The sequence below is a fragment of the Oryza brachyantha genome, chromosome 5, assembly GCF_000231095.2.
Source record: "Oryza brachyantha chromosome 5, ObraRS2, whole genome shotgun sequence".
NCBI lineage: Eukaryota > Viridiplantae > Streptophyta > Magnoliopsida > Poales > Poaceae > Oryza > Oryza brachyantha.
Window position 1 is genome coordinate 9,438,217 of NC_023167.2, and position 14,284 is coordinate 9,452,500.

General features: G+C 39.4%; 1 protein-coding gene across 1 annotated transcript; it reads right to left on the reverse strand.

The window, feature by feature from the left end:
• Nucleotides 1-8,094: 8,094 nt before the first annotated feature.
• On the reverse strand, nt 8,095-13,631 carry LOC102711886 (external alternative NAD(P)H-ubiquinone oxidoreductase B3, mitochondrial-like). Its single transcript, XM_006654201.2, has 10 exons — nt 13,407-13,631; nt 11,778-12,036; nt 11,459-11,665; nt 10,957-11,207; nt 10,468-10,684; nt 10,284-10,388; nt 9,403-9,675; nt 9,126-9,247; nt 8,562-8,681; nt 8,095-8,484 (listed from the first exon to the last, which is right to left on the reverse strand). The coding sequence occupies exons 1-10, from the start codon at nt 13,502-13,504 to the stop codon at nt 8,397-8,399; spliced, it is 1,740 nt and encodes a 579-aa protein (XP_006654264.1). The 5' UTR covers nt 13,505-13,631; the 3' UTR covers nt 8,095-8,396.
• Nucleotides 13,632-14,284: the final 653 nt, after the last annotated feature.

Here is a 14,284-nt window from a genome sequence, read left to right on the forward strand (position 1 = left end):
TGATGGCATCAATGCTTGCCTCACCCTGGCATGATTGTCACTGGTATTGGCATCACAGTGTTCTGGGACAAATGGGTTAACTTCCACCTAGGCAAAAGTAGATGAAAGCACTCATGGAGCTAAGATCCGTCCATCCCAGAGTAGCTTAAGATGCCCGGAACCAATTTTGCATACAGGCCCTCCCTCCTTTTAACTTTAGCCCATGAGATTTCACATTACAGATTTTACCATAAACCGCCTTAAAAAATGATTTATAATAATGCACCAGTCGGCCTATCATATCAACTTTTTGTTTCGTTCGCTCTAATCCCTGCCCCTAATTCCATTCGTCCCTGTCTATTTTCTAAAAATCACGTCACTTTGTCTCCTCTCAAATCGTAAACATAAATCATGCTGCACTGCCTAGACTCAGTCACTCATTGTTAATGCTAGAATTTAGAAATAGCCGTTGGAGAGAAAATGGGAGCAATAACCAAATCGGATAGGAAGTAGGGCAATCAAATTAAAACAATTGGAAAGTGACCCAGATAAAGCCGATAGAGGTTGATTCGGATTGGGAGAAGAGCCTAATTGGGCCTAGAAACAATGCAAATAGATTCGGGAAATAGATAGAATCTATGTAAGGCAATATATGTAAATAATATATGTAAATATTAGAGTTTATTTTAGACAATATCTTTAAATACGATCCGTGTGTGATAAGTTAGGTAATATATAAGCTTTTATACCCAATTCTAGTTAGTTCTAGGGATATAAATGCATCATCCCATGGCTTGTAAAATATCAACAATCATATGATCAATACAACTTTTGACAGGAGCGAGCTCTCGGCGCGAGGATTGTCAGCTTCGTAATGTACTTTCGTGATTGTCAACTCATCGGATCGGCTAGATAGAACTGTCTCGATTTAGTTTGATCTTCACTCTAGTTTATTCGATGATCTATTTAAGATTTACCTATTATTTCGATTTGTTATTGTTTGAAGTAGTAGTAGGTTCTCGATCAAGATTATGTAAGTACTTTATTGAGTCTATCGATACGAGTTTTGCTTGCTTGATTCAGCCTCGGTTTGGTCCGATCAATCTGGTTTGGTGGATACATGTTTATATATTAGATCAAGTGTTCACATAGCCTTATCACTGGAATTCTAGCCAGCATTACCTCGAGTAACCTATCGACTTGTTTCTTAGGCTTATAGATCGTTATGTTTTTTGTAATTATATTGTGCTAGATCGTATACTGTCTCGGTTTGGTCCGATCTATATCAATCTGGTCCGATCTACTTGCAAAAGCTTGTCTGATCTTCTAAGTTTAGCAGATGAGTTGACATGTTACGTTAGTTTATAAAATAATTATTAGTATGCTGCAATTTTATATTAACTTCATGTTTGATTATGTGTAATTCTGAACTGCCTTGGTTTAGTCCAACCTTCTAGGTTTAGTATGGGCATGTATGTGGTTGTTTAATATTGTTATGTGCTGATAATTAGTCTAGTAATCTAGTTTTATCATATCTAATTTATAACGCACCCTATCGGCTATTGATTGCTTGTGAGATAATTGCTAAATTGGTCCGATTGACTGATTAATCTTGAAACTGTCTCGGTTAAGTCCGATCTTTCAAGGAAGATTAGTCGGTTAGATTATTTAGTTATTATCCTACTCATAATTTGGCTGATAAGACATTTTTATATTATATATCATGAAACTCCTGCAAAGTCGATTGTTTTAATCTATCAGCTAGGGTCCTAAAGCAATATCGGCTATTTGACTGACACAATCTTTGGGTTTAACAATTTTTCCTGTCTTTTTCATTTCTTGTTAGTTACATGATCAAACTAACTGATACACATAGTTTTGTCTAAGAATTTAGGTCATGCACTACAGCAGTCTGAGAAAGTCTTCCAAGGCTTCATGCATGACACGTGATTAGTCCACTTTTAACATCAACACTCATACATACTACCTCTGTCTTAAAAAAAATTAATTTTCAATTTCTTTGTCTAACGTTTGATTATCCGTATTATTTGAAAATTTTAAAAAATAGTCACACATAATATACTATTTATGTTTTATCATCTAATAATAATAAAAATTAATCACAAATTTTTTAAATAAAACGAAAGTCAAATATTGTATCCAAAAACTAGAAAATGAATTTATTTTGGAATGGAGAAAGTAAGAAGCTAGTGTAAGCCTACCTAGATCCAGTGTCTCGATGTGTTCACCACCCCTATCATCCCTTTGGGTTTAACTTAGATTGGTACCGACACCCCCTTATATTGTCACTTAATTAGAGCAGGGCTAATAATATAGCCAACAAGCTGGCTATAAGAATCTTTGTCGTCTTCTCTTAAATCACTCATATAGTAGTTAGCTCATTATCCTTAATGCAGGACCCACATGTCTCTCTCACCGAGTATTTTGGTTCTTGTGCCTAAGCTAACTATACGATTACAACCCGCTTCTGCTCTCTCTCCATCCACCTCTCCTCCACATCAGCATTTAGTTGGCTTATAGCCTGTTATTATACTTGCTATTGGATATTCTCCCTCGCCGACTCCTACAACCGCCCATCGCCCTCCATTGACTTCCACCATTTGGGCCTATGAGCTTGAAAATGGCTCCATTGAATCACAGATGGCTGTATCTACTTGCTAGCAGCTTGATCTGCTCACCTTTGGCCCAGGGCGGTGATGCCTCGATGATGGAACGCCATTGATTCTCATGTTCACTGTTCACATGAATATTTAGAAGGCATATATGAGTAACAGATTGCAGACCCTTCTCTCTTCCTTGGACCATTTTTTTTTTCTTTGCTCAAGGCAATGTTTTTATCTCGAGCCACATGTCTAATGGCTTCTCTACAGGGTACGCTGATAGGCTAGAAGGACTTGCTTTTTGCCCTCTCTTCTCACACGGTAATGTGGCCACCGTGGAGCATTGTTCATGCCCTTAGCAATCATGACATGAGTAGTGACTAATGATGATCTCATATTGTTAGTGAATAGATGGTGTATTTTACCATGAATTGTATTTAGAGATGATAATGTGCTAAGACTCTTGGCTACTTTTGCAATCCTATTTTAAGTCATAAAAAATTTTAGCTTAAAAAATCTACAAATTTTAGGCCACTCTATTTTATTTTAGACGACGTAACTCTAACTTTTTAATAACAAAAAGTTAGGCCCATTACATTACTACTATGCACTATATTACCTCGCCGCTAGTGAATAGCGAATATTACTATATGCCGGTGTAATTTCAATAGTATTTTAGTGGGATTATATACTTACTGTTGGTCTTCGTCTGTTTGAGTATATGTAAGGTATACTCATATGTGAGAGTGCGGTGTGTCCCTGTTTTTCAAATAATATAAATTTGTTTGATTGCATATTAAGTAGAGATTCTTTTCCATATTGAAGTATTACCTCGGTTTATATTTATATTATAAGATGTTTTATTTCTCTGTAAATTTATATGAATGACAATAAATATGAACATATATATATATAGAGAGAGAGATTCATTGGACTATTAATAAGTATAGCTAAAACTAAAACACCTTATAATAAGGAAAATGGGTGGGTGGGTTAGAAGATAGAAGTAAGAGCAATTTCAAGAGTTTTGCAAATTTTGTTTTCAAATCTTGTGATTTGGCAACTCTCCAAATAACATGGGGAAGGAGAATCTATCAATCTCATATGGTTTGGGATAATTCACTTGGCAAAATAAAAATGGGGCTCACCATCTATTCTTTTACCCTAGAAGTTAGAAGTCACTCGTTGTCTGCGCATTAGAAACACAGCCACCACCCCCGACTCCGCCTGCTCGCCCCGCGCTGCGCGTGCCGCCACATGTGGGTCAGGGAGGCGGCACACGGTGCGGGCCAGTTGCGCGCGGTTCAGGGAGGCGGCGCACGGTGGCAGCGTGCAGGTTGTGGAGCGAGGGCGAGGGCATGAAGGCGGCGGCGCGTGGAGGAGAGAGACAACATCGACGTGGTGAAGCTTCCGCATGCGTGCGGGAGAGAGCCGAGCGTCGTCCTTTTCTCTGAATGCCAAGTTAAACATCAACTCCCAAATATACACGCAAATGAGAACATATGAGATATTACCAAATTTAGAAAAGTCATATGGCAAACTATTGGAGAGAGGTTTTTTTCAATTTGTTAAAAAAACAATGATGGGAAGGTGGGATAGGGAACTCTTGGAGTTATTCTAAGCAAACCCAGTAGCTCATCTATATGTGATCATTTAAAAAATATGGCTATTTAGATGACTATCCAAAATAGATTCTCCATCCATATCCTCTTACACTCTATAATACAACATCCATATTTATTTTACTAATATTTTCTAACTAGTAGCAACCGTAACAACAGCCAAGGGACGAGGTACCGGCAGCAGCGGCGCAGGCGATGGCAAGTGCACGCATAGACAGTGAGGTGGTGTTGGGCCTACAGTGGGGACGGCAGCGCAGCTGCTGCAACCCGGAGAGGAGAGGGGAGAGGGGGGAACCCGTAGAGAGGGCAACAGAGAGTTGAGGGGAGGAGATCTGTGTGGACGCGGGGAGAGATTTGGCATGAGGAGAAAGAAATGCTAAATTTGGATGACCATTTTTCAATTTGGATAACCTCTCTCTAATTTAGATATCCATCTATTTTTATATGATGGCATAGATGATTTGCTGTAGTTTTTTTGCTTTTTATTATGGAGGCATGAGCTGTCGGGTTTGCACTTATGCCAATTGATAAGGAATTTTCTTGTAGCCCTACATGCAACCACTTAAGCACACCCGGTAATCGTGGACGGTAACGTAGACACAACATAGATAGAGAGCGCGCACACAAATCGGCACCTGCGAATAGTTAGATTATTATCTATTCACTGTGATAGTTGATTTGTTTTTTTTTTTTTTGCACAAGAGCACAACCATTAAGACCGCATCAACAAAGTTGTAAACTTGTAATAATGGCACAGGATCTTGGCATTACAAAACATGATTAATTATTATTCCGTATTACTGGAGACAAAGCAGGGGGGCCATACCCACGAACTCCTGTTCAGAAAAAGGGAAAGAGCAGCGAGAGAGAGTACAATAATGATGGATAGCAAAGGACGACGCGTACAAAGCTACAAAACGAAAAGGGAAGCAGCACATGACACGTACACGCATCCCCTCTCCCTTCCCCACATCGATTCGATCGTTGTCCCCCCGTGGAGTGTGGATCCGGCGTGCCAGATATTCAGATTCAGATTCAGATTCAGATTCAGATTCAGATTCAGATTCAGATTCAGATTCAGATTCAGAGCCGTTCGATGCGATTGCGTCTGCGTGCATCGATCAGCAGCTGGGGCAAAATCTCCCCCGTCGCTTTCGCCGTAAAATCACGGCGACCGTGTTCCGTGTGGTGCGACGGTCTCCGCCCCCCCGCACGGCGCAACCGCCGCCCAAGCAAGCGCGTACCGGTCGGGTCGACGAGAAAATTGCATATCTCGAACTGCCAACCGGTGATTTCGCCGAAATATCATTGATTGATCGACGAGCTTCTTTAAACGAAATTACTATACGTACGACCAAATTATACGACTTATGTATAGCGACTACAATGTCACTGTCACTCCTTTGATGGTTTTAACATGGGGCAACAAGCTGCAATATCATTTTCTTCCATTTTGATTAGTGTTTTTGGACGTTGTCAGCTTTTTTTTTTTTGATGGAAGTGCCCTCTTCTTCCCGGACGACGGCATGTCGCTCGCCGGCTCGGTCTTCACCTTCTGCGCCGTCATGGGCACTCCGCCCGCATGCTCTTCATCATCTCAAAGACGGATGGGTCCATCCCTGCAGGAATACGACGGAGTCCTTGCCCCGGAAGTAGTACCAGCCGCTCAACTTCAACAAGCACAGCTTGAAGAAATGCCGGAACACGGCGAGCGACGGCGGCACGCCAGCGTGGTATGAGAGAACGAGCAAACCAGCCATGTCCTGCTGTGTCGAGAGTTCATTTGCTGCACATAATATAAATGTTTTTCTAAGTCAGCATAAGTATTAATAAAGTAGGTGAAATAATTATATTATGTTACGATTGGTTGAGAGAGAAAAAAGTTATATGGAGAAATTAATTGGAAGAATGCTCGTGATGAGTCGATATTAGGGGCAGGTGAAAAATATAACAAATGTTTTTGAATGTTTGATGCAATTGATTTTTGGATATATGTTTTAACCATTTTTCTTATTACGAAAAACTATACAATTATTTATTATCAGTTATATAGTTATGATTTGTTTTATCATTACAAATAATTTAAGCATGACTTTTTTATATATATTTACATAAAAATTTAAATAAGACAAATAGTTACCTATATGTTACAAAATCAATGTAAATGGGAGAGAGTAACTAATTTTGAAGCAAAAGTGGACCGGAGAAATAACTTTGAGGGGATCACGAGCACGGTGGCATAGACAAAGGGGCCTGTGGTCAGGCCCCCTTAATCGGAAGATTTCTTACTAATCATATTATCAAAAATCATTTCAGTTTGGACATTTGGTTGCTAGCTTCAAAGTTGGGCTGAACAACTGAATTACGTCTTGAGTACCAATGTTTTGAGCTAAAAGTCGATTACTTGCAGTATCCAACTTCAATCATTCATTGCTTCGTGCTCAATCGCGTGCTTACATGTAGTTGTTGCTCGCTGAATTTTTAGTTTTTTTTAGTAGCACTATTATTGCTGCAAATCCCCTTCCTCATCTCTCATACCGTCGTACATCTCTCCACTCGGTCTCTCGCATCATTGTGAGTGGTCGCGCATTTATAATTAAAAGTTTCTCGCCTTGATTTCTCCATTGAAGATCCAAAAATCACTGGTCGACAAAGTATGATTTACTCTTCACTTCTATTCGAAGACCTGATATTACTAGTTAGTAGCTGTTTCTTACCCCTAATACTTAGAGCGGATACAAGGTGGCCATTTTCATTCCAAAGAAAAAAAAAACTAAGTTTTCCTTTTGCATTATTTAAATTTTGTTTTTTTAAAAAAAAAGATGCATCTATGAAAGGCTTAAAATCATCTGATCACTACGCTAATTTTTATAATTGTTAGTTTTCACTTAATAGGTTGGTGCCCCCTCTATCGAAATCGTAGCTCCATTACTACAAGCGCACTGCTTTCGGATGGGGTTAGGGCACATTAAAGGGCACTTATTGCCACTCGCTGACGTGGTAGAAAGAGATAATAGAAGAGAGAAAATGAGTTATTTTTGGTGTTCATATATATTTAGACCTGTGTAAATATATATTTAGTGCTTCATTTAGGTGTCTAAAGATTTGATGTGATGTTTTTTTAACTAAACAAGGCCTAAAAATAGGATTGCTTTCTTATAATAAGGAAAGACTGTCAAAATTTCAGTATTTTTTAGGTTGTACCGTAAATTTCAAAGCGTTTAGTACATAGGAGAATTAAGACTCAAAGATTTCACATCTAATTTTCAAAATACACGTTAGACTTCTCTTTTAATTTTTATAAAACTGCTCGTTTTTTCACTCATACTTGAAAGCTTTATTTTATTTTTAACCAAACCGATAGGTTTCTAATCTTGTGCCAAAAATGGTACACCTTCGTTCATTTTTACTTCAAACTGATAAATTTCATTAGAAAAAAAATCAAAATTCTGTTATTGGTTTGCTTTAAACCGGCTATTAGGATTCATATTCTTAAAAAAAATAACTCATCCATTGGGTTAAGATAACTTGAAAGCAACAAACATGGGGATCATATTTGGAGACTGGATCCAGTCTCCTGTCTGTACTTACTACACGTGTTCATAGGATTCAAATTTTGATTCAAGACTCAGTACACCTTGTTCGCAGGATTCAAATGTTGATTAGGACTCGGCTTTTCCACACATCATTCAGTGTTCACGAATTTCGCATCCTTCCAACGGTTTTGTAAAACCTGACGTACAGTACGAGGAACTTGGCATAATGAACATGACGTACATTCACTATTCTGCTTTGGGCTATCTCCAGTGCGATGAACAGCCAGAGACCCAGATTGTAATTAACGAAAATCATCGCACTGAACACCCAGGATGACGTTCATTCAAAGCTTAACATCAACATTTAAAGTACTGGGATAACTAACTGTATTAAGATTGGAAATAATGTATGAATCAACCGCGTCATAGAAATATTGGCAAGGTCAAAATTTGGTAACAAAACCTTGCTAGGCTAAGGAGAAAACTGAGCTTTTGAAAATAGCCCAAAAAAACAGAATGATTCTCTCTCTAAAAAAAGAATGATGTTTGTATGTAAAAATAGTATAATCATGTCTAATAGAGCTTCAGTTGGCAAAACGCAGGCGCCAGGCGGTGAACAGCGCCATCTATAGTGCAATTTATAAGCTGCTGGAGTCCCTTCCATGGATGAAGCTCCTGGCCCAATCGGACACTACCAGCATCCTCGTGCGCCAGCTGAATTGCTTGCTGCATTTCATATAAGAGCATGTGAGGGAAGATGAAATTTGAAAGGAAAGCATAAAACAGGGTGGCATTATTAATACCTGGCATAGACAGAATACCATAGCCATTGGGTGCTGTGACCAACATGTATCCAATCACCTGGCAATTGAGCGGCTGTTTGCTCCCCACCCAATGGGGCAAACTGGCCAAGATGCCTGTACCTGTAAACCATTAGGGTGACATTTTAGTAAGTGCTGAATTCTGAATGCCATGCAACAAAGGTCTTATCAATAAATATGTAGCTATGTTTATAAATCTTACAAAACGCAGAAGTATGGGTCCATTTGGTTATTGGACACTGCTAATGCTACCAACGTTTTTTGGCTATGGCAAGATTTGACCATTCCAAAAATTTTGGTATGGTACCTTTGTCTGGTGTGCTATCAAAAGGATAAAATTGCCAACTCAGACAGTAAATATTTTGCAAGGCCAATTTTTAGCTAGACCTATTATTATATGACTAATTTATTGGTATTGATTGGGGTTCTAAACCAAATAAGCCCAATTAATCTTTATCAACATTAATATAGTTATTTTCACTTGGTCCCTAATGTATGGATTCATTCCTTAAATGTACGGATGCATAGACAGCAAGGAAAACATACCTGAAAGGTTTGAACCGATGACGCCCTGTGCCTCTGATTCTCAACGGACCTTCAGGGTTCTCTTCACAGTATTTCATCCTGTTGAAGCAGTTTGCCAGATAGGTTCCCTCTTGCGAAGCAACCTGAAAAGTGCCAAATACAAGAATTAATACAAGAATGCATACAACGTAGGGAAAAAAACCAATTGCAGGTATGATGCTGAAGTATATATTTCCCTATGTTCATGGGGCATACTCTGTTAAATTGCTGGCATGTAATGGTAGGCGTGAATTACTACCTGAGCTGTTGCTGGGAGCATTTTAACTTGCGAGTCCACTCGAGCAAGGGCTTTCTTGAATTCCTCTATGTCCAGCTCTTTTGACTCCTTAATAGGGTTCCCGTCTGAACCTTTGAGAAGATCATGGAAGTCCTTCATTTGGTTGGTTTTAAGGTATAACTCAACCTGTGGGTACCTCACATAGATGTCGCCAAGAACATTTTTTATTTTCTTTATAGTCAAAGTACCAGAATTGTCCTTGTCTGCTACCCGGAAAATAGCAGCAACATCTTCCTGAGTATACATATCAACAAAATACATTAAGAACGCCAAAAAATCATAGTTGACAATACATGAAATTTGCTTGCTAAAATTTTTGCTGCATTTATCTTAAGTTGGCATTTCTAGCGCTGAAAAATCATTTAGAATCAAGTAAACCTGAAACATACTCCAAAAAATTTTGAAGATCGGCTGTGGAAGGAACAACAGTGTCAGAATTTAAGTACAGACAATAGTTGCAAAATGTTTGATATGGCTAAACTTCAAGCAGATTTTGAAGTTTGCAACTCATAATATCAATGCATTTGTAATTTTTTGTAATGTTGTCAAATATGAAGTTCTTTCCAAAACAAAGACTTTTGAAGTAATCGACTAAAAACATAACACTTGAAAGGGTTACTGCTGTAAGTAGGCCACACATTTAGATCACAATCACAGTAAATTGGTCAGTTTGGATTTAGAGTAAGCAAACTTACTGAACAGGTGATGAAACATGCGTAAATTGTGATAAACAGAACTGTGCCATAACACATTGATATGTGGTGTTTGATAATGACCAAATATATTGTATTCTTTTTTTGAACGAAACATTGCTATCTTCTAATGGAGCAGCACAGACGTACCATAACTTTTCTTTGAGTAATTGTTGCACAATCACCGACAGCATATACATCATCACATCCGTGGACTCTAAGCCACTCATCAGTAGCTAACACACGCCGGTTTGCCTACAAAAGAAGTACATTGGCAACATACAGAAGTGCATGTTGAAATATATTCTCTTTTTGAGTTCTGTACGAGATATACCTGACCAACTTGCTTCATGAAATCCATGATGATAGGACGGGTTCCAATACCAGTAGACCAAACAGCCATGCCATAAGGCACAGCAATCTCTCCAGTTGCAGAATTAGTCATAGTGATAGCTTTATCAGACACCTTCACAACCTTAAAGTTCGTCTTCAAATCTATACCTGTCCTCTTGAACTTATCTTCAGCAAATTGGGTGATTCTCTTGTCAAACCTGTATAAAACATAAAAAATGTCGTGAAGAATGTCATAGAGCTGCAGTAAGAAACAAAAAATATCTTAAATTTGAAGGCCCCTACATGTATAAGAATCAACTATAAAATAAACACTTTGCTATATTATATAATAACATGTGTACTTACCAAAAATGCCTATTTTTGGTTCAAGTAAAAAAGTGGTTGTTCATGAAGGCTCACATTACTAGCATAAATCTAAAAACGGAAATGTTCGGCAATGGTTCAACAAGTACAGATGTCAAGGTCTTACATTGTAAGGATATGATCTCCAGCTTCAATTACAGAAATATTCACATACTTCTTCACATCAGGATACAACTTTGCCAAGTCCTCATTGACAAAGTCATGAAGCTCTGCAGCAAATTCTACACCTGTTGGGCCACCACCAATAACAACAAAATGAAGATTCTTCTTCCTCTCTTCCTCGGTTAGGTTTGGAAGGGACGCTCTTTCAAAACATTTCAGGACGCTCTTCCTAATTTTTTGAGCATCTTCTACTTCCTACATGACATATGAAGAATCAATTCACCATGCTAAATATGTTAGTTGCAGCATTAAACAACATAATTGATTACACCAAGAAGATGTTATGAGAAAAGTTGGCTAGGAAATACTTTGTTTGATTTCATGTATAAACATGTAAAGGCAAGTTTGCAGAAGGTAATTCAGGCATTGAGCAGAAGATAAGATGATTTTTTTTACCAACAGTTAGTTTCTTCATCAACAGTGATTGCTGCCTTATTGGTACTGACCTTTAGAAAATGGCAGTTTTCAACAACGCCAGGAGTATTGAATGTATTAGGTCTAGCGCCAACAGCGACGACCAGGTAATCATAATCCACAACAAATTCACCACTTCCATCAACGTTGGTCCCATTGTCTGATCTGCAGTGGATCTTTTTGTTAGTTGGATCAATCTTATAGCACTCTGCTTCCCAAAATCTAAATGCTCCACCTCTCTGCAAAATGATATACATGTATTATTTGTGAGAATTCTTTCACTACAAAACGATGCAGCATACGAATAATATTGTTGCTGGATTATTAGCTCAGTGATAAATAGGGTTTCACCTTTCTCACAATATTGCGAATAGGCTCTACGATACTGCGTGCTTCAACTGTGCCACATGTCACACTAGGCAACAAAGGTGTGAAGGTAAAGTAGTTCCGAGGTGATACGACGTGAACATCATACAAGGAAGTGTCAATATTTCTCAAGAAAGTTGCGCCCGCCCAACCAGTTCCAACGATAACGACCTTTTTCTTGCCAGTTCCATCATTTATTTGAAGTACTTGATTATCCTGACAGGCATAAGTCAAGGAACCAACACTGCAAAAATGTTTGGATCAATATCAGCGACCGAGAGTCCAGCAATATATATACGTAATATAGATTCTAAAATTAATAAAACAAAGAGTACATTAGCCATCGCGGTGAGTTTTAACTTGCAGTTAAAACCTTTTGAGTAGTTTTTTTTTGAAAGGTACTCCGTACTAACTTTTGATTTTCTAATCAATACCAACTTATCAAAGCCATTACAGAACATGCAAATAAAATTTCTTCCAGCTTTAATGAATAGAAGAGTTCCCTGCTAACCAGTTTATTTTTGTTAAAAAGATCCATTATGAAATTAATAATTGAAATCGCAAGACTACTACGAGATTTTCCTACATGGCCCCCCAAAAGATAACTGGCCTTATATTTTACCTTTGTGATCAAACAGTGTTTACTGTCATGGTCTTATGGACAATAATCTTACTGTGCCGTGCAAAATCCAAATAAAATCACTGGTTACAATAATAAATACAGAAGATTTGTACCATCTCCATCAATATATCTAGCTGGGACAAACAGGTAGCATCATAGCCATTTCTGTAGCATGATCTCTTAAGCAAAAGATTGAGAATGCAGTCTACTTAAATGGCCAGAAAACGTGAAATGCCTACATAAGCATACTATCTGTATCGTACAAATACAAGGATAATATGTTCAGTTACAGTACATACATGCCCCTAGTAAAATTGTGAGTTGCACCAACTTCAGTAGTACAATAAACATGTTAGACTATTGCCCTCGGTTTCATATTATAAGAATTTCTCGTATTGTTTAGATTCATAGTGTACTAATTAATCTAGACACGTATATAAAACAATTACAATCTTATAATTAGAATAGAGTACTAGGTATATATCGTGGTGCTCCTATATCAGGATAGAGTCGTTTGGTTTCACAATCACAATTTCGAGGATTGCACCATACCCAATAAATGAATACAACTATGAACCAGATTTGTTAGATCCGTGAATAATTTTTCAATAAACTTTTTCAATAAATAATCAAAATTTTGAAACAACTTTTTCATAAAATTCTTAAGAAAGAACGTAATGCAGTTATCTAAACTCAGCCAGAGTGGGGCTAAGGACTTGCAGGGGCAAAGAGAAGTTCCACTTCGACAGATCAACCGACATTAATTCGAGAAAAAAAATAACAAATTGCCGATTAACTACTCCGATCCATCGCGACGGAAACAACATGTCAACATACTGTGTGTACCACAAGGTGGCAAAAAAGTTCTCCAAACAAACAATCAAACATACGCGCGCGAGTGCACGCGGTGCAAACGCACTACAGATCAATCGATCAAAGCGAACGTATACGGGAACACGCGGTTAGAGGGGAGGTGGGGAGATCGAGCGTACCCGACGGTGAGGACAACGAGCCTCTTCTGCCAGCGCGGCGTGCGGCGCACGGCCTCGGCGGCGCGGCGGACCAGCGACAATCCCCCCGACGCCGACATTTGCGATCCCGGGCCCCTCCTGCGCTGCCTAGCTACGTAGCGGCGCGCGCGTCACGTAGTCCGGACACGCGGTGGGGAGGCGGAGGAGCGGTCGTTTGCTCGAAAAATTCCGAACACGCTGCGGCGGCGGCGGAGGCGGAGGAGGGCGACGTGTGCCTCCTGCCCTCCCGGAAGCCTGCTAATTATACACAACCCTGGAGAGGAGGAGAATTTGTCTGCAAATTTTTCACTTCAACCCCTCCTAAATATACGAATTCGCTTCACGCACAGGAGTGTCTGTCTCTAACACTATTACAGGGGTTGACCTGAGAATACAAATTTTTCAAGGGGGAAATCAGCAAGACAGCCTGCGGGCCTGCGCGGCGGTTCGATTTCCTTTCCAGTTCCGGTCGAGGCGGACACGTTCCCACCCTGGACACGATCGAGCGGTGGAGCGTCGTCCGGGGCCGGACACGTGGACGGCCCCGATGCCCGCAAGACGGGCAGAGAGTCCTGCGAGCGTGCGTGCATCGGGAGCCGATCGATCTCCTTTTGGCTTGTGAGACAAGAAACAAAGCAGGAGAGATCTTTTCATTGGTCGTGCTTGCGGAGGCGGAGCGGCCAGCCTGCGGCGGCGGCGGCACAGCTGTAGTACTAGCTACGGCGCTAGGGTTTTTTTTTTATCGGTATTATTTTGATGTTTTGGAAACATGGGATGCTTTCCCTTTTACGACTCCCGTTTTTAAGGTATCGTTTCACTGGAGATTAGTGGGCTACCTTAAATGAATTCGCGTGAGACTT